The 26,359-nt window shown below is 46.7% G+C and overlaps 1 protein-coding gene and 1 pseudogene across 6 annotated transcripts in view; both read left to right on the forward strand.

The window, feature by feature from the left end:
* The first annotated feature begins 214 nt into the window (after positions 1 to 214).
* LOC112130631 (immunoglobulin lambda-like polypeptide 1) lies at positions 215 to 14,474 on the forward strand (annotated as a pseudogene).
* A 31-nt stretch (positions 14,475 to 14,505) lies between these two features.
* LOC100452612 (aspartate-rich protein 1) overlaps positions 14,506 to 26,359 on the forward strand; it is a 36,685-nt gene continuing 24,831 nt past the window's right edge. Inside the window, exons 1-5 of one of the 6 annotated variants that reach the window (XM_063722818.1) lie at positions 14,506 to 14,610; positions 23,548 to 23,609; positions 24,147 to 24,174; positions 24,749 to 24,813; positions 25,351 to 25,378. In XM_063722818.1, the coding sequence (XP_063578888.1) occupies positions 23,595 to 23,609; positions 24,147 to 24,174; positions 24,749 to 24,813; positions 25,351 to 25,378 (136 nt within the window). In that variant the 5' untranslated portion in view covers positions 14,506 to 14,610; positions 23,548 to 23,594. Of the gene's footprint in view, positions 14,611 to 17,031; positions 17,052 to 17,163; positions 17,253 to 20,571; positions 21,173 to 23,547; positions 23,610 to 24,084; positions 24,175 to 24,748; positions 24,814 to 25,350; positions 25,379 to 26,359 lie in introns of those variants that run through there. The other 5 variants (XM_063722819.1, XM_063722820.1, XM_054543235.2 and 2 more) reach the window with 5 other exon arrangements.

The following is a 26,359-nucleotide window of genomic DNA, read 5'->3' on the forward strand; positions in this document are numbered from 1 at the left end:
TGCGTGACTGGGGGCTGCATGCACCAGTAAGTAGATAGGAACAAAACAGGATAGGGATTTTCACAGTGCTTTTCTATACAATGTCTAATCTCTAGATAACATAACCGATTAGGTCAGCGGTCCATCTTTATCAGGCCCAGGGTGTGGCGCCGGGCTGTCGGCTTGTGGATTTCATTTCTGCTTTTTAGTTTTTACTTTTTCTTTCTTTGGTTGCAGAAACTAGGTATAAGACAATATGAGAGGTGGTCTCCTCCCTTATATTGACAGTAAAACTCCAAGGGCAGGAATACTATATCTTCTTCTGTTTCTCAACACCATTTCAACACCCAAACTAAAACCTCTCACCTGAGTGTAAGGGAGTGGTGACCTTCTTAAGCCGGGAGCTCTTCCATCAGGGGGCTCCCTAAGGAGCGCGCATCTCTGTTCCTAGCAGGGGAGCCATCACCCCACTTTGCTCTGCTTAGCCTGAGACACGCAATTTTCTCCAGCTTTTACTCTTCGGTGAATTCTCAAGGCGGAGTTGGGGGGATGTTCAGGGTCAGGAGCGAGGTTGGGGGCCCCGCCCTCTGGGCGCTGTTCAGGGTAGCTCTGACCAGAGCAGGAGTTTCATCACCACATGCAGGGACAGGTGGGACACATGCATTTCCGGGGCCATCCTAGACCTCCTGGAGGATGCTGATTGACACTGTCCAGTTTGAGAACTACCGTGTCCCGGGAGCAGAGGCCTCCCCATTGCCCTTGGGTAGTGGGCATCGGGCACAGGGCTTCTCTGGATGAGCAGGGCCGGCATGAGAGCACATGGAACTAGGGACGGGAGGTCGGGGCAGCGAAGGAGGAGAAGGAGGAGGCAGAGGCCGAGGGGGAGGGAGGGGAGGAAGAGGAGGAGGAGTCCTTTGTGGCCACCCCGAGGGGAGAGACTTGGTTGGGAGGCGCCCACCGAGCCGGGCCGCTAGGACTCTGCACCCAGGTGCGCCAACCCTTGGGCGCGCGCTCCCCGTAGACTCTCGCTGAAGGAGCGGTGGGCGGCGCGCGGCGACCCTGGCGGGCTACAGCTTACACCGCTTTCAGGGCGCTGCTGGGGCGCGCAGAGCGGGGCTGCCCCAGGGTGGCTCCCCCAGGTTGGGGCGCGGCGGGCGGCGGCGGCGAGCGCGCGTCCCATCCGGGTCTCGAGTAACCGCCACCACCGCTGCCAAAGCTCGCCAACATGGCGGACCTGGAGGCCGTGGTGGCCGATGCCAGTTACCTGATGGCCACGGAGAAGAGCAAGGCGACCCCGGCCACCCACGCCTGCAAGAGGACCGTCCTGCCCGAACCCAGGTACCACCTGCCCCCTGAGGCCGCCAGCGACCCCCTGCGTCCGGGAGAATCGGGCGCTGAGCCGTCGCTGTCCCCGAGCGGGTGACACAGCGGAGCGGGCGATGCGGGGCCAGCCTCCTCGTTCCAGTCTCCGAAATGGGGCATCGGAGGGCTGGTGGGGGGGCACTCCTGGAGAGAGCGCTCCAAAGTGCCTGGCGGGCGCCCTGCGCCGCAGCTAGCGCCCCAGCGAGGGGTTGGTTATGACTTGGCTGGACCAGCTCCATCCCTGTCGCCCCCTCCCCCCAGCCCTGTGCTCTCCTGTCCCATCCCCGTGGTTCTACCTGTTGCATTGGTGTGGTCCCTGTGGGCTGTCACTCGTTTGCGCTCCATCCTGGTCGCTCCTTCTTCCCGGGCTCTGTGGTTCCCCTTTCCAACTCCATCCTCTGAGCTCCCTCTGGGCCGCTTACCTGGGGACTGCAGGCTTGTTGCTTACTGTCCGAGGTGGTTAAACTGCTGTTTTCAGTGCTTGCTCTTCTTGAAGTCCCTAAGTCTAGTCATCTTCTTCGTCTCCTCTTCTATTTTGTGCTCAGGCAGGATTTTTGACCCAGTCAGTATTCTTTTTAGTGCCAAGTGTGTCACCTGAGCTGCTTTCCTCAACTTGCAGATCTACTGGTAGCATTTTATTAAAAAATTGAAATGGGATTCATTTGAAAAGGCACTTGAATGGGTGATTCCAGACAGGAATTTGTTGTTAAATTATCAAAGGAGGGCCCGATTGAATTGGCGAGGGGCTCGGTGAGGTCCATACCAAGTTGCAATTTTCTCTCAAATGATTTATTATTAAGGAACTAGTAAAATTTTTTGCTAGTTCATGTCATTAGCACTTCCCCAGAAAAAATAGTTCGTCAGGTTAATAGTGAGTTTTAAATAGTGTATCAAAGCTTCCGCGATGGATTTTTTTTTTTTTTCTCTAGCTCGTTTCCTAATTAACACCATCATGAGTTGTATGGCTAATGCGATTCCTTGATGCTAAATAGCTCTTTGAATTGATGCTCAAAAGAGGCATTTTCTTTATGGTGAATTTGAAACCATGCAATTCTATAAAATATTGGAATCTAAACCAAAGTTATTGTCCATTTGAAATCATCAGTCCTTCAAGCGTTAGGCGCCCAAAATTGCTTAAATGTTACCAAATGCTAAGTGATCATAATGTGATTTTTTTACAAGTCCATCTATGAGCCCTATGATACAGAAAATACCAGTCCCCTTGTTATTTGTTGTGAAAAAGCTAAATTGTGCAAATGAAGACATGCTTGCTAGATATTTTGGGCTTGCTTTTTCTCCTTAGCCCATGCATCTTGTTGGTTTTGCAGGATGTGCTACTCTTTGATAGACAATGCCAAGTAGTGAAAATGAGGGAAAAGTGCAAACCTTTCTTCAATGTCATGAGTTTAACACCCCTATTCCAGAGTGTAGCATATCAGAAGCTAATTGAAAAGAATCAATGCTGCTTAAAATTTCTGGCAAATGGGAAACTTACTTAGAGAACAATAACTCCTATATGAAACCTAAATTTCACTGAATAAAACTGTACATTTCTATAAATTTGGTAGAAAAAGGCTTACTTCCTTTTTCTCTTGCCTTTCCTAGTGTCCCTCCACCACCCAAAGTCAGGGAGTCCTAAATATGTAGGGTTTCTAGATATAAAATTGATAAATCTCAACTCATGGGCAGTTTTTTTTTGGGGGGGTAGTATATAATATTACTAAAGTTAGGAACTTCTGTTCAGTTTTTATTTTTTTTTCTTGGTGGTTCCTTTTTTAGTGTCCCTCTTAAGAACGTACTTATGTGCTTGGGATGTTCACTTCCTTGTATGAATGCCTTTGTTTTTCAGTGGTATTCTTTGGTAATGCTTTCTTTTAAGGCAGAGTAAGTGACGGCCAGCATATTTCTCATGACATTTGAAAATTGAGAAATACCAACCAGAGAGTAATTTTAGGAAACAGCCCTTCAGTAATTGTTATTCTGTTGCTCTTTTTAAAATAGACTCTGGAATTGGGCCATCGGAACCTCCTCCTGAGATTCTAATTTGTTTCCTTTTTTCTTTTTTTTTTTTTTTTTTTGAGACAGAGTCTAGCTCTATCGCCCAGGCTGGAGTGCAGTGGCACAATCTTGGCTGACTGCAACCTCTGCCTCCCAGGTTCATGCGATTCTCCTGCCTCAGCCTCCTGAGTAGCTGGGACCACAGGCGCCTGCCACCACGCCCGGCTGATTTTTTTTGTATTTTTAGTAGAGACGGGGTTTCACCATGTTGGTCAGGCTGGTCTCGGACTCCTGAGCTCATGATCCACCCGCTTTGGCCTCCCAAAGTGAAGGGGTTACAGGCCTTAGCCACCGTGCCCCGGCCTGTTTTCTAGTTATCTTAGTTGCTTTGGCTTTAGTTTTATGATGTAGCCATTTACATAGTAACAGTCACTCCTTGTGCTGTGTTAGGATTCTGTTACATTGAGATTATCAGGTAAAACATCTTGCAAAATTTTCTCTACCACGGGATGGCAGTTAGTAGCCTACCTGTTTGATTTGGAGGTTGGGGGTTGAGGAATTTCTAGATCCTGTAAGAAAATTAATTGCGTGTTAAAATGTCTCAGCCTAATGACTTAAATGGCTGGTATGACTTCACGCTGTTGGTAAAAGGGATTCGGGTCAAGTGTTTTTTGACAAGAGTTTCTATTTCAGCTTCATTATAGAGCAAGCCATGTGACCACCAGTTTTTGGTATTCTTGAAAGAGATGTTCAGATTTGTATTTTTAGTATCTGAATGAGAAGCATACATTTTAATTTGCCTTTGGTCTATCACTAGTGATTTTTTTATTTCCAGCTAATTATTTGAAGTCACTATTCTTTGTGCTTCCTTATTTCAGTTACTTTGCCTTTTCCACAGTTTTAAACAGAAGAGCATCAGAACGAAATATCTAGCTGATTTAAATGAAACAATGGGTTTGCAGTTTCCTTTCTATTACAGGAGAGTCTCAGAAAATGGAACATTCTGTCTAGGGGAGATTTTGCTTCTCTGAGATGGCAAGAGGCAAACATTTTGTTATGTTGACACATTATTCAATTAACCAATGATTGCAAATCCTGGAAAAGCTGACTGTTTGTCCAAATGGTATAGCTGCTTTAGTTTACTGAAATGTTGTTGAGCTAATGTAGCCGATAACGGGGCCTACTGGGAGTAGTAAACTGTGGCCCACCGACTCCCTTGCAGGCGCAGTTGAAACAGGAGCATTTACATGTGCAGGCCAGTTGTTTTACATCATGTTGGAAAAGAAATACTTTTTTTTTTTTTTTGAGACGGAGTCTTGCTCTGTCACTCCGGCTGGAGTGCAGTGGCCTGATCTGGGCTCACTGCAAGCTCCGCCTCCCGGGTTGATGCCATTCTCCTGCCTCAGCCTCCCGAGTAGCTGGGACTACAGGTGCCGCCACCATGCCTGGCTAATTTTTTGTTGTATTTTTTTTTAGTAGAGACGGGGTTTCACCGTGTTAGCCAGGATGGTCTCCATCTCCTGACCTTGTGATCCGCCTGCCTTGGCCTCCCAGTGCTGGGATTACAGGAGTGAGCCACCGTGCCCGGCCAAGAAATACTTTTATTTAAGTAAGGTCTAATTCATAAGCAAAGGCCCACAGAGGGTCAATATCTTAAGCCCTGAAGTGATTCAGACGACTTTTACTGTAGGCTGTATTACTCTGTTACTTTTTTTTTTTAAAAAAACAGAATGAAATTCAGATGATTTGAAATCACACATAGTTGAAAGAGGTTGAGTAATGTGAACTTCATCTCTCCCCTGGAGTCTCATTTCTATTTACTGGACATTGCGAATGTTGGATCACCTATTGCCAAGCTTGTCCTTTCAAAGTATTCATACAATATGATAGGAAGGTCTGAAACAACATTTTAAAGATTCTTTATAATTTTCTAGGAGCACTGACAGTCCTTAAAGGACATTTATGACACCGTTTATGACATTAATTCAGTACATAGTTGTAGAGCCATTTCTATGAGCCAGGCATGGGGTACTATGACAAACCCAGCCACAGCCCCTTCCTTCATGGAGCTTATAGACTAGTGTGAAATATACAGAGTTGAGCCAAGAAGTGTGTTTGCTTTAAAGTGTAATTGCTTGAAGATTTTATTTAACCACGAACAAATAGCGTATGGATAACTTTTATTATTCTATATGCATAGAATATAGAATAATAACAAAGAATGAATATAGAATATAGGATAATGCATAGAACACATGATGTTTAGTGTTTTACAATAATTTGTTAGTGAGTACCTTTGAAGAACTATGTAAACATAGTCTTCATAGTGATATGGTAGTTTGCATCTTTCTGTTTGTGTAGCCACCACAAGTGGCCTAGTTTTCTTCTTTAGTGGACATGGAATTTATTTAGTAATTTTCTAGCTTCAATCAGTAAGTGATTGGTGGATAACTTGAAATATTCTGCTCCGTTTAGGCTGCAGAGTTTTCTGTGTCTTCATTCTCCTGTGCTTATAGCCTAATTTTGAACTGAAAAGTCCATGTTGAAAGCACAAATAGCCTTTAGAAAGAAAGTATTCCTTATTATTGATAGGAGCAGTTCTATGTGTAAGAAATAGTAGTGTTCTTGCTTCTTTCCATTATGGTACAAATTCAAAACGTAAATTGTAATTTGTTATTTATTTTGTGTTTATTACAGTAGATGGTCATTTATTTCATGTTTATTACAGTAGATGGTCATTTATTTAGAGTTTAAGAAAACTCCACTAAGATTTGTAGATAGTGTTTTATAGTTTTATATACATTAACTCTTTTTAGTTTTTACAGTTATGCTTGATAATAGGTAGAAATTTTAAAAAGAAAAATATTACTCCAGATACATCCATGTGGAGACATTGAGAGGTATATTTTATCTATTTGAGGACAGCTGGTTTTCTCCTTAGATACTAGTGTCTTGACTGTGGTGCAGAGAGTGGCTTTCAGCCTTCCAGACTCAGAAACTAGATTTTATTATATCACTGTATTAAGCATCTGTCTCTTATTGTGAAACTCACATAATCAGCCAAGTCTGCCTGACTAAATTATTCTCTTCCTATAGGCCTCTGGTTCTTATTTTAAGATTAAAGACCCTTTTGAGAATCCTACTGAGAGCCTCCGCCTCCCAAAAGTGCGCTAACTCACTTACACAGATTTATCTGAAAAGCTACACTATAACTAGAATGTCCAGTTTGCTGCATTGCATTAAACACTGGCTCCCACAGGAGCCTACGTGCCCAGCGTCTGTGTGGCTGGAGCTCTCTGTCTTGTGGGTCGCCCTTGTGGGAAGCAAAACGACCATCAGAAGGTGGTGTAGTGAGCACAGACCCACAGTCAGATGAGTTAGATGGTTATTTGGGACCAAGTCACCCCTTGTAGGAGTGGCTTACGCTGGATGTCCAGTACTTGAAATCCCTGACTACGGTGGCTTTGGGACAAGTCATCTTTCCGTATTTTCATGTTTCCCGTTGTAATTGGTGGGCACACCTCCACTGGATTTGAGACTATAGTTCATGAAACCACTGCCAAAGCTGCCTAGACCAGAAACCTTTGGCATTTCTTGGCCCTTTGTGTTATGTATTGACTTAGTTTTTATTCTCAGAGAGCAAGCTTTTTTCTTTATTTAGAGATTCTTGGAAATGGCTCCGAAATACTCATTGTCTTATTTTAGAAGAAGGAAATTCGGGTTCAGGGACAAGCTAATTGCTCAAGGTCGCATTGATAACAAATGGTGCAGCTGAGTTTCAAACCCAGGTTTTCTGATTCCAAATTCAGCATATTTTCAGAAAAGCCTTCAGACCGTCTCTTTCTTGGTGAATCTTATTTTATGAGGAGGGGGCTCATGGATTTGAGTAGAGGAGCACTGTCCATTTCAGACATTAGTAACACAATTTGAAAATGCATTGTATTCAGTCAGTAAAGATTATCAGCTGCAGGGGTCTGAGGAAGTGCTCCAGTAGCATGATTTCACTGGCCACATTAACTTAATAATAAATACATTAATAATTCCCTAGAAGAAAAGATGTTGTAGATTGCATGTTAAGTAATAAGATTGCTATTAATAATGATGGCAAAGTTATAACTGGAGAAAAGCTACATGTCATGGGTTCTCAATATTTTCTTACCCAAAACATCTTTTTGTGATTTTAGGTGCATTCTTAATTAAAATTCACCTCCATCCCTGCCAGTGGGTAAATGAGTATCCTTGACTTGAATACGTTTGTCAGTTACTCTCGGTACACAAAGGTTTTTGTTTTGTTTTGTTTTTTTTGAGAGTCTCACTCTCTTGCCCAGGCTCGAGTGCAGTGGTGTGATCTTGCTTGGCTCAGTGTAACCTCCGCCTCCCAGGTTCAACTGATTCTCCTGCCTCAGCCTCCTGAGTAGCTGGGACTACAGATGTGCTCCACCACGCCTGGCTAATATTTTTCTGCTTTTTGTAGAGACAGGGTTTTGCCACATTACCCAGGCTGGTCTCGAACTCCTGGCCTCAAGTGATTCAACTGCCTCAGCCTCCCAAAGTGTTGGGATTACAGGCATGAGCCACCGTGCCTGGCCCGTAGTAAAGGATTTTTAATGTTAAACTTGGCACTCATTAGCAGTTCATTCTAAATTGTGATGGAAAATTAATGGAGCAGGTTGCATATCTAACCCCTACCCAGAAAGGTTGTCGAGTTCAGCTTGGGACAGAGTTGTATTTGTCAGGAACACATTAGTAAATCCACTTACGGATTTTGCCTTCTTCAGCTAGTAATGCGCGTGGAGCTTTTCCTTGTCAGCAGTATATAGATCTGTTCAGTGTTTGGAATTGCTGCATGAGATGTCAGAACTCTGATCTACTTAACCCTGTGCTCATAAGCCCAAGAGCAATTGCAGTGAATGTTCTTACAGAGGTGCCTTTGGGTCTATGTGTGAGCCTTTCTCTAAGACAGACACCTAGAAATAAGTAAGATGTGGGCATAGTCTCCTCTACATAGAGCTGCAAAGAAATTCTAATTTTATTCAAAAGCTTTGCTGTTAAGACTAATATTATTTTTAGTTTGAAGTTATTTCATATAAACAATTATTTCATATATATAGTCGGGTAAAACAAAAAAGAACAATGTTATTGTTGGTTAGAACCAAGAATTTAAATGTAAATGAAGAGACACATGAGTACAAGATAAGAGTTAAATAAAAATTCTGTAAGATCAATTTTGAATTGGAAAGTTATTTGAAATTCATGATTTTTTAAAAAATATGTGCACTTATCATCCCCAGTCTTTAAAAAAATCAAAGAAACAATTGCATTTCCATCACGTAGGCACCCCATACACCTGCGCCTGACTCCAGGTGTGGGCGAGATGAGCCTGGATCCTCTGTTATCTGTTGTATCAGAAAACAAAGGAGCCATCCAAGAAATGTGGTGGGCACCATCCCTAACTAACTCTGAGGCCAGAAGAAGGGGTTCCCATTGGCTAAAAGTGAGACACCCTGAACATCAAAAGAATATGACTGATACAAACCCCCTGTGGTGGGCAGAATGATGCCCCCCTGAAATATCCACATCTTAATCCCCAGAACCTATGAACATGTTATGTTATATGACAAGGGGGCGTTAGGGGTGTAGGTGGCATCACAGCAGCTAAGGTGCTGAGTTTAAGATAAAGAGATTATCCTGGATTATTTAGGTGGTCCCTAGTGTTACCCTGAGGGAGGCAGAGAGTTAGTGTCAGAGTGATGCAACATGAGAATGAGTCAACCAGCCACTGCTGGCCTTTTGTGGAAGGAGGAAGGGGCCATGGACCGAGGAATGTGGGCAGCCTGCAGAATCTGGAAAAGGCAAGGAAATGGCCTGTCCCTTACAGCCTCCATGTGAGACCGCAGCCCTACTGACACTCTGACTGACCTTAGCCCAGGGCGGCCCATTTCAGACCTCTGACCTGCAGATCTGCAAAAGAGTCAATTTCTGCTTGATTTAAGCCACCAAGTTTGTGGTTACGCAGGAGAATTGCTTGAACCTGGGAAGCGGAGGTTGCAGTGAGCCAAGAAGGCACCACTGCACTCCAGCCTGGGTGACTGAGTGAGACTCCATCTCAAAAAAAAGTTTTTTTTGAAAATAAAAAAAGGCCGGGCACAGTGACTTACGCCCGTAATCCCAGCACTTTGGGAGGCCGAGGCGGGTGGATCATGAGGTCAGGAATTCGAGACCATCATGGCCAACATGGTGAAACCACGTCTCTACTAAAAATATAAAAATTAGCTGGGCGTGGTGTTGCACGCCTGTAGTCCCAGCTACTTGGAGGCTGAGGCAGGACCATCCCTGGAACCTGGGAGGCAGAGGTTGCAGTAAGCCGAGATCGCACCACTGCACTCCAGCCTGGAGACAGAGCAAGACTCGGTCTCAAAAAAAAAAAAAAGAAGAAAAAAAAAAAAGAAGAAAAAGAAAAAATCTCGCTGGGCATGGTGGCTCATGCCTGTAATCCCAGCACTTTAGGATGACCAGGAGCTCGAGACCAGGCTGGGCAACATGGTGACACCCCATTTCTACAAAAAAATACCAAAAGAAAATTAGCTGGGCATGGCAGCACATGCCTGTGGTCCCAGCTACTCAGGAGGCTGAGGTGTGAGGGTTGCTTGAGCCCAGGAGACCAAGGCTGCAGTGAGCTGTGATGGCGCCACGTCACTCCAGTCTGGGTGTCAGAGCAAGACCCTGTCTCAACAAATAAATTTTAAAAATCTTATATTTACCTCACAAAACCAATCACCAATTACTAGACCAGCTTCTAAGGTAGAAACACTCTGGTCTGAGCCCCTGGCAGGGAGCTCGCACCCAGTAAGCCCCAGCTCAACACCATATTCTTGTACCAAAGAGAGTTTGAGATTAAAATCCAGAAAAGCAACATTCAAGCTTTTTGTGGTTTTGGAGTCTCAGAGGGTGGTTTTATTGTTTCTTAATCATATTGAGCCTTCTTTTAGCTTTAAAAGGAATGTAGCCGGGTGCGGTGGCTCATGCCTCTAATCCCAGCACTTTGGGAGGCCAAGGCAGGTGGATCACCTGAGGTCAGGAGTTCGAGACCAGCCTGGCCAACATGGTGAAATCCTGTCTCTACTAAAAATAGAAAATTAGCCGGGTGTGGTGGCGCATGCCTGTAATCCTGGCTACTCTAGAGGCTCACACAGGAGAATCGCCTAGAACCTGGGAGGCAGAGGTTGCAGTGGGCCGAGATCATGCCAGCCTGTGTGACAGAGCGAGACTCTGTCTCAAAGGAAAAAAAAAGGAATGTCTAGATGCAGTAGCAAAGTATGCAGAAGCCATTTCAGTGTGGGAGGTGAGGCGACTGAGTCCAGGGACTCCAGGTTTCTGGCTGAGGGTTTCAGACCGCCCATGGTCATTGTGATGAGATGAAGATGGAGAATGACCTGGGCTGGGGGAAGGTGGTCATCTCCTCTGGAAGTGATTAGTTTGAGACTCCTGTTGGGTAGCCTACTGGGCATGGTCAGTAGGCAGTTGAGGGGCTGAGAGGGTTTGGAGCTGGGATAGGCTCCAGCCTCACCGTGTGGGCAATAGTGGGGGACAGAGTGTGAAGATGGCCAAGAAAGAGGTCTGGGTGGGGGTCTGGGGAGTCAGCAGCCAGGCATGGGCCGTGGAGAAACAGATGCCAGGGGAAGAGGAAAGGGGAGTCAGACCCCAAGGGGAAAAGAGTCACTGAAAAGAGGGGCCAGCCCCATGTCACATCCAGCGGAGACACCAGGTACAGAAGGACCTTGGACATGACCATGAAGAGGGTCTTGTTGGCCATGACCTGGGAGAGATGAGGGTGAGAGCCTGGGGGACCACACCATGTCCCCAGCACACGAAACAGTGCCTGGTAGACAGGATGAATTTATGGATGGACGGACAGGTAGGTGGGACGAATGGACAGATGATAGATGGATGCAAAGACAGATGAATAGATGGACAGATGCACAGATGGACAGATGGATGGGTGGACAGATGGAATGAATGATCAGAAAAGGCTTCATGAACAAAGTGAGACTGAGCTGCATCTCCGTGGGTAGATATAAAAGCAGAGGACTCTCCTCTTGAGTCAGGAATGACCCAGTGTCCTTGTCCAGGGAGGAAGTCAGCCTGGCTTGACTGGGGATACTTGTGGCAGATTTCAGACACCCTTAAAATGAGGCCAAGTGAGGTTGGGCCAGTCTGAGCCAGCTGAGGACTCCTCAGCCACACCGCACAGCTGCCTGAGGGGATGTGTCATTCATGAAGTTGCTGGGACCTACTGGGCCCAGCGTTGCCATCAGCACCAACAGCTTCAGAGAGGGGGATACATGCTGGGGTGACTCCAAGGCTGTGGGGGCACCTGCCTCAGAGAAGGGACAAGCACAGAGACACTACTGGGGTACACTACTGGGACACTGGCCACCCCCCTGCCCTGTGCCTGGATCAGAGCCTACACACTGCAGCCCTGTGCCCCTCACTCCCAGCAGGTTCCTGCTCCAGCGCGGCTCCTGGACTGGCCCCAGGTGCTGGCCCCGGGGGTTTCAATCCAAGCATACTTCACTGAAGCATGTGTTTGGCAGCGGGACCCTGCTCACCGTTTTAGGTACGTGGCTCTCACAACTTTCCCCAGCCTGTCCCGCCCTCCCTGTCTCTGGAAAAATCTGTTTTCTCTCTTTGGGGCTTCTTCCCCTCTGCCCTCCAATCCTTAAGCACGGAACCCTTCCTTTCTCCATGGGGTCTGGGGGAAGCGGGCTGGTCTTAGGGTAACCAGCAGGAAGGGCCCCTACAGTGGGAGCAGCTGCCTTCAGGTTCCAACAGCGGGACACAGCCTGGTCCCGGGGCCTGGGCTGGGATTGGGTGGGGTCAGGGCTCCTCCCCTCTCCTGGGGCACATGTCTGAGTGAGGGACAGAGGCCGGTTCTGATGAGGGGCCCTGCAGTGGCCTTAGAGATAGTCCCTGGGACTCCAGGGTCTAGACTGAGGGCTGGATGCCCATCCAGCCTGGGAGGGCCACACAGGGGCCTGGGGACACAGGGGTCACCCCAGGGGGAGACCAATGGAGGGCACAGAGAAGGCTCTGGGTCTAGGCTGCAGCTCTGTGGCCTGTGTGGGGTCATGAGGGCATGGGGACACAGAGGGATGGGTGAGACTGGGTGACATCCCAGAGCCCAGCCCTCCCAGATCAGTTACCAGAAAGGAGAGGGTCTCTTAGGGCAGAGATATGTGTCCCTGGATCCCCATCACCTGTGGGGCCCGGTGTCTGTCTGTTCACGGGTTGACCTCTGGCCTTCATTTGCGGTAGGGCACCTTAGACTCAGGAGGTGACTAGCAGGGAGTAAACGGGGGTGCAGAGAACTCCACGGCCACCAGGTGAAGTCCAGGGGCATCAGAGGCTCTGGAGTGAGCATGGGGGCTGCGGTACCCCGAAGTCTGGGGGAGCAGCCCCAAGAACCCAGCCGATGTGAAGGGTCCTGTGGTCGGGCTGGTGGAGATGGGGTGACGGCAGAGCCCCCAGGGTGTGTCTGGGTGGAGCCTATGCTTCACCAGGAGAGCTGAGTGGGCCAGGCTGGGGCACAACCTGGGCCCCAGGGGACAGGAAGCTCCAGGCCATGCCAGGCTTGGGCCTCCCCGCCCCCTGCCAGGTCAGTTTTGTGTGCTGTAGGGGGGATCCTTAGATTCCAAACTCGGACTCCGTAAACCAGGAAGGAGGGAGCACAGCCTGCCGTGGGTACACACCGGGAAACCGAGGCTGCAGAGGAAAGTGCTGGGCCAGGACACCTGGGAAAGGTGACTTGGGAAGGGCTCCTAGGAAGGCACAGGGCTGTCTGCTCTCCAGAGGGCTCCAGTGGAAAGAGGGGAATGAGGAGGGAAGGAGAGGCCCTGGGTGGACCAGACGGCCACACCATGAACCCTCCCAGAGACTTTAGACAGAGAGAGGTGCTCCTCAACACCCCACACTCCCTCTGCCATCTCTCACCCCCTCCTCTGTCCACACAGGTCAGCCCAAGGCCGCCCCCTCAGTCACTCTGTTCCCGCTGTCCTCTGAGGAGCCCCAAGCCAACAAGGCCACACTGGTGTGTCTCATGAATGACTTCTATCTGGGAAGCTTGACGGTGACCTGGAAGGCAGATGGTACCCCCATCACCCAGGGCGTGGAGATGACCACGTCCTCCAAACAGAGCAACAGCAAGTACGTGGCCAGCAGCTACCTGAGCCTGACGCCGAGAAGTGGAGGTCCCGCAGAAGCTACAGCTGCCAGGTCACGCATGAAGGGAGCACCGTGGAGAAGACAGTGGCCCCTGCAGAACGTTCATAGGTTCCCAGCCCCCACCCCACCCACAGGGACCTGGAGTTGCAGGATCCCAGGGTAGGGGTCTCTCTCTGCATCCCAAGCCTTCCAGCCCTTCTCCCTGTACCCAGTAAACCCTCAAATATCCTTTGCCAACCGGGAATCCTGCTCCCTCTCTTCATTCCTTATCTCTCATATAATGTGATGCTTCTGGGTTCTCAGTGTGGTGCTGGGGGAATCCTGGCACCAGTAGGAAAGTAGCCTGGAGGAGAGGATCACAGTTTCCCAGGGGTGTCCCCCGGGGAAATAGGCCAGAATAGGAGGAGTCGGCTCACTGGACACCAGTCCCTCCATTCTCTCCCTCCTCCCCTTCCTTCTTGCAGCTCAACCCCCGACTCCCTGCCTGCTTTCTGGAGGGAGCTATTTCTGGCTGATCCTCCAGATACACCCTCTGTCCCTATCCTGGTCTGGACCCTCTACCCACCCACGGCCTCTCTTTCCTCAGCCTGGAAATCCTACTCCAGGCCTGGAGTCCCTCTGCTTCTGGCCCTGGACCCTGGAATGCCCTCCTTCCTCTCTGCCCAACTCCCCACCCCTGAGGGCTGGACTGTCCAGGCCACTCCAACACCATCAAATCCATGAGCTCTTACATTTTGGACCCACCTTGATTTTTCACCTGACAGCAGGTTCAGAGGTGTGAGAAAAATAGGAGGAAGCCAGGAAGGAAACACATGAAAGGCCTGCAAGAGGCTCAGGACACTTGCAAAAGATAGGCTCTGAGCTCCCCAGGAACCTGTGCAAGAAGGGTAATAGGTGCTCCATCATTTCTTTCTTTTTTCTTTTTTAGGTGGAGTCTTGCTCTGTCGCCCAGGCTGGAGTGCAATGGCACGATCTCAGCTCAACATAACCTCTGCTTCGCAGGTTCAACCGATTCTCCGGCCCCAGCTTCCTGAGTAGCTGGGATTACAGGTATGTGCCACAATGCCTGGCTAATTTTTGTATTTTTATTGGAGATAGGGTTTCACCATGTTGTTCAGGCTGGTGTGCTCCATCATTTCTAAGAGATTAAAGAAGTCTTTGCTCGAGGGAAGTTGGTTTTCTCAATGCTGAGGCCAGGTATCTCCTCATAATTAAAAGTGGGGATGTGTTTTACCCAAGGCCTCACTATTGATGGGATTTGGGCTCCGACATGTGCACAGGTGACTGCCTGGCAGCCCTAGGACATGGAGAGTTTCTCAGATGCTTGGTACAGAGCATCACTGGAGGAAGCATCATTTTTGGGAAACTCTTCTCCATTGGATCCTGAGCCTCAGGTGGAAGACCAGGTCCTGTGTTGGGCATTTCTCTGTGAGGCTTCCTGGGTCTGGGGCTCCAGCTCCTCTCTGAGAAGAAAGTGTTGGGGGGAGAGAACATGGCCCAGCCACACTCAGCCCCTCTTGCATGGTTCCTGCTGAGCAGGGTGTTAGAGGGGTGGGGGCACCAGCAGTGGTCAGGCCTGTGTTTCTGTGGGTGGGGTCAGGGAGGGACCCTCGGGGCATCCTAGGGAGTCTCTCCCATGGCTGCTGTGTGACTTGCCTGTGGCTGCTGTCACAAGTGACCCCTAATTTACAGGCTTAAAACATCACACGTTGATTCTCTCCCTGGTCTGGAGGTCAGACGTCCAAAATGAATCGTAGAGTGCTAAAATCAGGGTGCCAGCTGGGCCAGGCTCCTTCTGAGGGCTCTGGGGAGAATCCGTTTCCAGGATTTTTCCAGCTTCTAGAGGACGCCCTGGGCTCCTGGCCCCTTCCTCCAACTTCAAAGCCAGAGCTTAGCATCTTCAAATCTCTCTCCCACTCTTTCTCTCTCTCTCTCTCCCCACCACCTTCTCTCACCCTCCCTCCTTCTCTCCCTTTCTTTCCCTCTACCCCAACACCTGCTCTCACTCTGACCCTCCTGCCTCCTTCTTTCCCTTATAAAGACCCCACCTTGGCCAGGCATGGTGGCTCATGCCTGTAATCCCAGCACTTTGGGAGGCCAACGTGGGTGGATCACAAGGTCAGGAGATCGAGACCATCCTGGCTAACACGGTGAAACTCTGTCTCTACTAAAAATACGAAAAATACAAAATACAAAATACAAAAATACAAAAAATCAGCCAGGCATGGTGGCAGGCGCCTGTAGTCCCAGCTACTCAGGAGGCTGAGGCAGGAGAATGGCATCAACCCAGGAAGCAGATCTTGCAGTGAGCCAAAATCGCGCCACTGCACTCCAGCCTGGGTGACAGAGCAAGACTCTGTCTTAAAAAAAAAAAAAAAAAAAAAAAAGACCCCACCTTGGACCCACTCAGATAACCCAGGATCATCTTCCACCTCAGGCCCCTTAACATCATGACATCTGTAAAGTCCCTGTGGTCACACAACACAGTACATGGACATGTCCCGGGACTGGGACACAGCCATCCCTGGGCCCTAAGTCAGCCAACAACAGATCCTTTGCCTCTTTCCTTTCTCTTTCTCTGGGTATAAGAAGGGAATGCAGAGAGGTTGGTCAATGAATACACACTTACAGTTAGGTGCAAGGAATGTGTTCTAATGTTGGATAGCAGAGTAGGGTGACTATAGTTTGCAATAATGTATTGTATATTTCAAAATAGCCACGAGAGAACTTGAAATATACTCAACACATAGAAATCATAAATACTCAAGCCATACCCCAAATATCCTGACTTGATGATGACATGCTGGATGCACGGAACCAAAGAGCACATGTAACTCAGACATGTCCAGTATAGGCTGGGTGTGGTGGCTCACACTTGTAATCCCAGCACTTTAGGAGGCCGAGGTGGGCGGATCATGACGTCAGGAGATCGAGACCATCCTGGCTAACATGGTGAAACCCCGTCTCTACTAAAAATAGAAAAAAATTAGCTGAGCATGGTGGCGGGCACCTGTAGTCCCAGCTACTCAGGAGGCTGAGGCAGGAGAATGGCGTGAACCCGAGAGGCAGAGCTTGCAGTGAGCCAAGATTGCACCACTGCACTGCAGCCTGGGTGACAGAGGGAGACTCTGCCTCAAAAAAAAAAAAAAAAAAAAAAGAAATGTCCAATATCATGCATTAGTATAGTCTTTTCCATTAGTAAGAAAGGCAAAAAAAGTAGTTAAGCATAAACTAGCCATTTGACCTAGCAATTCCAGCCCTAGAAATTTATCTAGAAGAGAGGAAAGCTTCTGTTCCAAAAAGACATGTACATAAATGTTCTCAGCAGCCTCATTCACTATAGGCAACAACTGGAAACAACCCAAGTGTCCGTCAGCTAGAGAATGGATAGACCCATGTGGTCTGTGCATACAGTGGAGTACTGCTCAGTTACATAAAGAAAAGAAACTATGGATACAGGCCACAGGAGGGATGAACTTCAAAACATTACAGTAAGTGAAAGAAGTAAAACTCCACGAGGGAACTTGGTGGGTACGGACGTGTGTTTGAACTGGCAGAATTTTACTCTGTTCATTGTTGAGTCCCTATTGACCAGGTACAGTGCTAGGTGCGGCCATTACAGAAATCAGAAGCAGACACCAGCTCCATTGTGATGAGACTCACCTGATCAGCCATTTCTGATGAACACTCAGGTACCCTGACTCTCACTGCTCACATTTGCAGGCTTTACTTAATGCCACTTAAATCTCCCTATTCCCCAAGTCTCCTTTCTTTTTTCTTTTTCTTTTTAGACAGAGTCTTGCTCTGTCACCCAGGCTGCAACCTCCATCTCCTGAGTTCAACCAATTCTCCTGCCTCAGCCTCCCGAATAGCTAGGATTACAGGTGCCCACCTCCACGCCCGACTAATTTTGTATTTTTAGTAGAGACAGGGTTTCGCCATGTTGGCCAGGCTGGTCTTGAACTCCTCCTGACTTCAGGTGATCCGCCCGCCTAGGCCTCCCAAAGTGTTGGGATTACAGTTGTGAGCCACCATGCCTGGCCCCCAAGTCTCCTTTCTTTCCAACTCCCCTTATTAGGCACAGCTTTTTAAAGCAATCCCTGCCATACCCATGGCTTCAATTGTTTTGTATATGCTCTGATGACAATAAAATTTAAATGTTTTTATATAATAACTTTATTTTACATGACACCTCATTCGCTAGAATCATAAATTCAAAGTTGCTCTAAGAAAGTAATAACTAAAAACTTGTCATATTCTTAGTATGTAATTTTTTCTTAGTATGTAAATTTTAGGAAATTTCCTAAATGGTTTGACTTAGTGTATGTGTTATTTTTTAAAACATGAGTTGTGATGTCACAGAATGGACTTAGCCTACAGAAGTTTCTATCCAACTTTCAACTAGAGAGCTCCATTTCAATCTGATACTTAAGAGTCCAAAACTAGCTTTTTTTTTTTTTTTTACATGGATTCTCACTCTGTCACCCAGGCTAGAGTGGACTGGCACCATCTTGGCTCACTGCAAGCTCCGGCTCCCAGGTTCAAGGTATTCTCCTGCCTCAGCCTCCCAAGTAGCTGGGATTACAGGCACCTGACATCGCACCCAGCTAATTTTTGTATTTTTGTATTTTTAGTAGAGACGGGGTTTCACCATGTTGGACAGGCTGGTCTCAAACTCCTGACCTCAAATGATCCACCCACCTTGGCCTCCCAATATAATGTCTCTTAATTGGTCCCACTGCTTCCATGAGTCCTCTATTGTGCAGAGAGACCTCACTGCAAACACATCTGATAGAGACTCCTCACCTCTGTGTGGTTCCGTGACTCTCATGTTTCCAGAATAAAATTTAAACTCTACTTAAACTCTACTGCTGGACAGTGAATGAGCCTTTGTATTACAGTTTCATTCACTGCCCAGCAGCATAATCTTAAGACAACTGAACTCTCTAAGCCTTTGTTCACTCATCTGCCTGAACTCACTGAGTGTTGGGACTATTTCAGGCCCATGCAGTGCCTCATCCTTAGAAGGGATTTAATGTTGAATGAAGGGGGGAATTTAAAAATCCACATAAAAAACGTAGGTTTTTTTTTTGTTTTTTTTTGTTTTTTTTTGAGATGGAGTCTCGCTCTGTTGCCCAGGCTGGAGTGCAGTGGTGCGATCTCAGCACTGCAACCTCTGCCTCCTGGCTTCAAGTGATTCTTCTGCCTCAGCCACCTGAGTAGCTGGGATTACAGGCATGTGCCACCATGCCCAGCTAATTTTGTATTTTTAGTAGAGTTGGGGTTTTGCCAATTTGCCCCAGCTGGTCTCAAACTCCTGACCTCAGGTGATCCACCTGCCTAGGCCTCCCAAAGTGCTAGGATTACAGCTGTGAGCCACCATGCCCAGCCATTTTTCTTAAAATATACTAGTCTACAATGTCACTTCCCCTCCATGCTTGACTTCTACCTTTACTTTCTGATAATCACAATCATTTTGTGGGGATCAAGATTCCTCAGGACTAAATTTTGGCCCCACCTTGAGCAGTTGTGGGACCTTGGGGAAGTTACTTGACCTTGTTATCTAGACTTATTCTGTAAAATCTGTAAAATGGGACTGTTTCTGAGGGTTAAATTAGTATGCCACAGTTGTAACAGTGTCAGGCACATAATGCTTGCCAGATTTTGACTATTCATCTTTATCCAATGAGGACAGTGGTTCCCCACTGTGGTGTTCTCAATTTTGTATAAGAAAATAATGCTTTATGCATTATTAGCAAAAGAAATATCTGAGGCTGGGCGTGGTGGCTCACACCTGTAATCCCAGCACTTTGGGAGGCTGAGTCGGTCGGATCACCTGAGGTCAGGAGTTCAAGACCAGCCTGACCAACATGGTGAAACCCTCATCTCTACTAATAATACAAAAATTAGCCAGATGCAGTGGTGCGTGCCTGTAGTCCCAGCTACTTGGGAGGCTGAGGCTGGAGAATCGCTTGAACCTGGGAGGTGGAGGTTGCAGTGAGCTGAGATCATGCCACTGCACTCCAGCCTGGTCACCAGCTGAGATCATGCCACTGCACTCCAGCCTGGTCACCAGAGTGACACTCCATCTCAAAAAATAAATAAGTAAATAAAAGAAATATCTGAGTACCCCTGGCATGGAAAGAAGAAACAGAGGGAGAAAAGGGAATTGGTAGGTCCTAGCATTACAGAGCTGGGAAGGATGTGTTCAGTCCCTATTTTATAGATGAGGAGGAAAGTGTGATGTGTCCCAGGGTTTCATTGAGGATACACAGCCATAACTCTCTATTGAGAGTGGGACCAGGGCCCTGGGGGTAGCTATGGTCAAGTTGCAGACAAGAACTAACATTTGTAAGACAGGAGAGAAGCATTTAGTTAGAAAAGCAGTAAAAAATTTGTGTATAACTACATTTGGTGAGCAAATGAAAGCTGTCAGACTCAGACAAACAGAAATGCTGGTGTAACTGACTTTAGTAACTGGGGTTTTCTTTATTTTGTTCTTTTTTTTTTTTTGAGACAGAGTTTCACACTTGTCACCCAGGCTGGAGTGCAATGGCATGATCTTGGCTCACTGTGCAACCTCCGCCTCCTGGATTCAAGTGATTCTTCTGCCTCAGCCTCCTGAGTAGCTGGGATTACAGGTGCCCACCACCACACCGAGCTAATGTTTTGTATTTTTAGTAGACATGGGGTTTCACCATGTTGGCCAGGCTGGTGTCGAACTCCTGACCTCGAGTTATCTACCCCACCTCAGCCTCCCAAGGTGGTAGTATTACAGGCGTGAGCCACCGCGCCCGGCCATACCAGGGTTTTCTATTGAGATTCTTGCCAAGGGTGACTTCCAATAACATGCCCTCCTGCACTTTGCTCAGGACTGGAAAGCTCAGACAGCGCAGGGTGAATAAAAGCCTGAGTAGTGCAGTCCCCACGGAGGGGTGGGGGGACCACAGGCTGGGCAGCAGCAGGGACGGGCATTGTGAGGCATTGGGGGGGCGCTGTGGGGCTGGACATTGTGAGTCACTAGCCTGACCTGGCTGTTTCCTGGTAACCAGGTGATAAAGGAAGCTTTGTGGGTTATAGGCATCAGCCAGGCCAGCAGCCCTCAGTCGGTAGCTGGCAGTGGAGGGAGAAGGAGCTCCGACTGTGCTCTTAGAGCAGTTTTTGTGCCTCTCGGCGCTTGTCGTGCGTTTCTTTTTGAAGTAAAACAGCAGGTCCCTGACCTCATAGACCATCCAGTTTGGGAGGTGGCGGCAGACTACGGGCTGAGGCCCCAGATCTGCCTGGGGTCAGGCTGCTTCTAAAAGTGCAGGGCTACCCTCAGTAGTGTGGCTGCTAGGGCAGCACAGTTACAATTTCATCGAAGGCTCAGGCAGGAGTGGAGAGGAGTGTAGGTGCCCCATGTGGAATATACTGACCTGTTGTGTGTGCCACAAAGTCAGCTCCAACTGTGGCTGGCACAGGGGGAAGGCGGCATCCAGTTATGAATCTGATATTTATGAGGCTGTGGCTGCTGCAACATCAGAATCCAGTACTGTAGAGCCTGGCAGGCTGGATGTGGGAGCCACGGAGGGCCAAGATCTGCAGCACATCAGCAACCAAAAGATGCCCACAGGTAAAAAAGCCATGGGTGCCGTTTACTCTCTGGCACACCTCTAGCCACCCTCACCCCCTTCCCATACCCTCATCCCCAGAGACATCCTCAGCTTCCAGCTCCCTCCTGCCCATAGCCAGCTTTCCCAGGTCTGGGCATGGGGGTCAAAGGCTGGCTCTGCCTCTTGCCTTAGACATTGAGGTTTTTTTGATCTAGTCTCTCCCTTTTCTCAATGAAAATTCAAATACCCCAATTTTGGAGTCCCCATCCCATTCTCTAGCCTCACCTATCTGGCCCGTTTGTTACCTAAATGAAGGAACCAGCTAAGGGTCAGATTGTTTCTTTTCTCCCACCCCTTAAGGTAGCTAATAATTGGGACAATTCAGGCCCAAATATTTGGATTTTTTTTTTTATTTTTGAGACGGAGTCTCACTCTGTTGCCCAGGCTGGAGGGCAGAGGCACGATCTCAGCTCACTGCCACTTCTGCCTCCCGGGTTCAAGTGATTCTCCTGCCTTAGCCTCCTGAGTAGCTGGGACTACAGGTGCGTGCCACCACACCTGGCTAATTTTTTGTATTTTTAGTACAGGTGGGTTTCACCATGTTAGCCAGGATGGTGTCTATCTCCTGACCTCGTGATCTGCTTGCCTCGGCCCTCCAAAGTGCTGGGATTATAGGCATGAGCCACCACGCCTGGCTGGAGATTTCTTAAATTCAAAATTCAAAATTATTGTTATTTTTTGAGACAAGGCCTCACCCAGGAATGCATTGGTGCAAACACAGCTCACTGCAAACTTGACCTCCTCAGGTTCAGGTGTTCCCCCCACCTCAGGCTCTTAAGTAACTGGCACTAAGGCATCATGCCAAGCTAATTTTTCTATTTTTTATTTTTTTTTGTAGAGATGGGGTTTCATCATGTTGCCCAGGCTTGGTTCACTTTTAATAGTAAAAGACACCTCAAATGTGTAGATATTTGCTTTCACTTTGGGCAATTATGAATATAGCTGTTAAAAACCTTGCTGTGTCTTGTTTGGAAACATAATTTTAAAAATATAACTAAGGAAACACTTAGGATTATGATTACTTGCTTGTATGGTAAGACCAGGTTTTTCTTCATAAGAATTTTGGGGCTGGGCACGGTGGCTCACGCCTGTAATCCCAGCACTTTGGGAAGCTGAGGCAGGCAGATCACGAGGTCAGGAGATCAAGACCATCCTGGCCAACATGGTGAGACCCCGTCTCCACTAAAAATACAAAAGTTAGCTGGGCATGGTGGCCTGTGTCTGTAATCCCAGCTACTTGGGAGGCTGAGGCAGGAGAATCGCTTGAACCAGGGAGTCAGAAGTTGCAGTGAGCCGAGATCACACCACTGCACTCCAGCTTGGTGACAGAGCAAGATGGCGTCGCAAAAAAAAAAAAAAAAAAAAAAAAGCTGGTAGAATTTTTTTTCCAGTGAAACCATATGAATGTAGTGTTTTTGGTTTTTCCTTTTTTCAAAAGATTATTAATTATTGCTTCAATTTCTAAAATAAATATAGGCCTATTCAGATGATCTGTTTTTCCCCAGAAGACTTTTGGTCTTCTAAAATAGATAAAAAGGAGTTAGCTCATTTCATCTAATGTATCAAATTGTGGGCATAGATGTGTTCAGAATATTCCTTTATTATTTTGTGATTTAACTGCTCTTCAATTGATGCTATTAGTACATTGTAACATCTTTCTTTCCTTTCTGGTTAGCCAAGGTAGAGGTTTATCAATGTTACTGATCTTCTCAAAGAACTGGCTTTTTGTTTTGTTGGTTTTCTCAGATGACTTCCTGTTTTCTGTGCCATTGATTTCTGCAATCTTTGTTTTTTAAGCTTAGAGTATGAATTTAGATTTTTCTCATTATTGACACCGCATCATGAATGTAGCTCACTGAATTCAATCTCACTGAAATGTATACTAAATAATTAAAATAATTAATATGTATGTTTCACCACAATTTAAAAAGTAAAAGAGGATAAATGATAAATGTAGTAGCCAGATATGTAAATCCACAGAATTAAATGGTCTTGTAACATTTTGAAAAATAAGGGGATTGGCCTGGACCTTCAAATGGGCAGGAGGTGTGATGAGACACTCTCACTGAACCATACAGTGCCTTTCTGTATTAACTGGTTCTTAACGAGAATATTTCACATGATTAGGTTGCACTAGCTAGAAAGCCAAGGCTTTCTTTCTGCTCCTCTCCTTTGCTTTCCTTCCACACCAAAGAGAATGGTCCAGCAGCAGCTCAGTCCATGCTTGTCAACCACCCACCTCCAGACTCCAGCCCTGGTCCCCACATCCCCCAAGGCTCCTAGTGGGATTCCTCAGCAGCACCAGTGCACTGACTGTCACTCCATGTTCTCCTAGGTTCTGTTCCAGATCTGGAGGATTCTGCACTTGATATTGTGGAGGACATGTTACCTGAAAGGGTAAGTGCATTCCTTCATCTGGAAGAGAAATTTTTTTTTTTCTGGGGTTTCTTCCTTATTAATAAAATGCAGATATAAAAATCTGACCATGTACATAACAGATGACTAAGATAATTTTCTTGGTGGGGGGACTATCAAGTAAATATCATATTTGATTGCCATTGTCAATCAAACTTCCACTGGTCATGGACTCCAGCAAACAGCCATTTGAGTTTATGACCAACTGAGGCCTGATTGACAATGACAGTAAAAAATGACAGCATCAGCTACAAACTGTCTGGTAGTGAGCATATTTCTTAGTAGCAACTTTTTCTTCTTGAAAAGTAATTTTGTATTTGCCAGCCAACATGGACTTGCAAATATTCCATGAAAACCCATTGCCTTTTCTACAAGCATTTTCTATGCTTTATTTGGGGGCCAGTAACTTGATCACTGTTTGACATGTGGTTTTCTAATGTCACCAAGTGAATAAAAGACCTGTGCCAACAGGACCCAGCATGATCGGATCCTTATGGCGTTTTCTTTCTCCTATTGCAGGTGAGCTATACAGCCCAAAATTCCTACCGTACGTATTTTTTAAATTATTTTAAAAAAAGCTTTATTGAGATGTAGTTGACATGTAAAACAATTCATCCATTTAAAGTGGGTGATTCAGTGTTTTTTGTTTGTTTGTTTTGAGAGACTCAGTGTTTTTACTATATTTACAGGGTTGTGCAACAATTGTTACAGTCCCATTTTAGAACCTTTTCATTCTCCCTCACAGAAACCCCATATCCGTTAATAGTCACCCCTCTCTTTTCGCAACCCCCACACCCATTTCTAGGCAGCCACTTGGGTACTTTCTGTGTAGATTTGCTCTCAGTGAACCATACAGTGCCTTTCTGTATTAACCAGTTCTTAACGCGAATATTTCACATTGGTTAGGCTGCCCTAGCTAGAACGCGAAGGCTCTTTCATTTGTTTCTGTTCCTCCCCTTTCCCTTCCTTCCACACCAAGGAGAATGGTCCAGCAGCAGCTCAGTCCATGCTTGTCAACCACCCACCTTCATACACTCGAGCCCCGGTCCACATTCCCCAAGGTTCCTTGTGGGATTCCTTGGCAGCACCCATGCACTGACTGTCACGCTATGTTCTCCTAGCTCCTGTTCCAGACCTGGAGGAGTGTGCGCTTGATATTCTGGAAAATAAGAAGTTATCTCACATGGTAAGATGCATTCCTTCACCTGAAGAGAAATGTTTTTTTTCTGGGGCTTCTTCCCTTATTAATGAAATGAAGATATAAAAATCTGACCACGTAGATAACAGATGACAAAGACAATTTTATTGGTGGGGGGAATATCAAGTGAATATCATATTTGATTGCCATTGTCAATCAAGCTTCAGTTGGTCATGGACTCCAGCGACCAGCCATTTGAGTTTATGACCAACTGAAGCCTGATTGACAATGACAGTAAAAAATGACAGTATCACCTACAAACTGTCTGATAGTGAGCATATTTCTTAGTAGCAGCTGTTTCTTCTTGAAAAATAATTTTGTATTTGCCAGCCAACATGGACTTGCAAATATTCCATGAAAACCCATTGCCTTTTCCACAAGCATTTTCTATGCTTTACTTGGGGGCCAGTGACTTGATCACTGTTTGACATGGGTTTTCTAATGTCACCACGTGAATAAAAGACCTGTGCCAATAGGACCCAGCATGATTGGATCCTTATGGTGTTTTCCTTTCTCCTATTGCAGGTCAACTATACAGCCCACAATTCCTACCGTATGTATTCTTTTTTTATTATTTTAAAAAAAGCTTTATTGAGACATAGTTGACATGCAAAACAATTCATCCATTTAAAGTGGATGATTCAGTGTTTTTACTATATTTACAGGGTTGTGCAACCATCGTTACAATCTTATTTTAGAACCTTTTCAATTCCCCTTAAACCTCGTATCCGTTAGTGGTTACTCCTCTCTTTTCCCAACCCCCACATCCCTGTTTCTAGGAAGCCACTCATCTACTTTCTATTGCTGTAGATTTGCTTATTCTGGCCATTTCTTTTTTTTTTTTAACTTCTTTTTTTTTTTTTAAGTTCTGAGATACATGTGCAGGATGTACAGGTTTGTTACATAGGTAAAAGTGTGCCATGGTGGTTTGGTTTGCTGCACCTGTCAACCCATCACCTAGGTATTAAGCCCTGCATGAATTAGCTGTGTATCCAGATGCTCTCCCTTCCCCTGCCCCCTGACAGGCCCCAGTGTGTGTTGTTCCCCTCTCTAACACCATTCGTATTCTAAGACCATTCCCTTGCTGATGACAAATCTAAGTGATGGGTCGTGGGGGGCTCTCTTGCCTGTTTTTGTCTGGAGAGCCTGCCTGGCCTCAGGTTCCTGATAAGAGTGAGGACCTGGAGTGCAGTGTGAGAAACAGATGGCTCAGTGAAGAACTGTGATCATCCACTGGAGTCCCTGGAAACAGCTGTATCATTTAGATGATGTGGGTTTATGTGCACGAGGGTTGGGAGGTAGCTGGGGGTGAATTAATGTGTAGTGATTGTGTGTTTGTAACTGTGTGTTTTCCCCCAAAAAATGTGGACCCGCATGCCCAGCACAGTACAAGTGTCACTTTTCTTGAATTCCTGCCCTATTGTGGTCCTCTCACCACAGCCTCCCGGGTCATGTCATTCTTCTAATAAAAAGGAAGAAAAACTTCAACACCACCATACACTTTATATAAGTGTCCCCTTTCCTCCCTTAACAG

This window comes from Pongo abelii, chromosome 23, assembly GCF_028885655.2.
Source record: "Pongo abelii isolate AG06213 chromosome 23, NHGRI_mPonAbe1-v2.0_pri, whole genome shotgun sequence".
NCBI lineage: Eukaryota > Metazoa > Chordata > Mammalia > Primates > Hominidae > Pongo > Pongo abelii.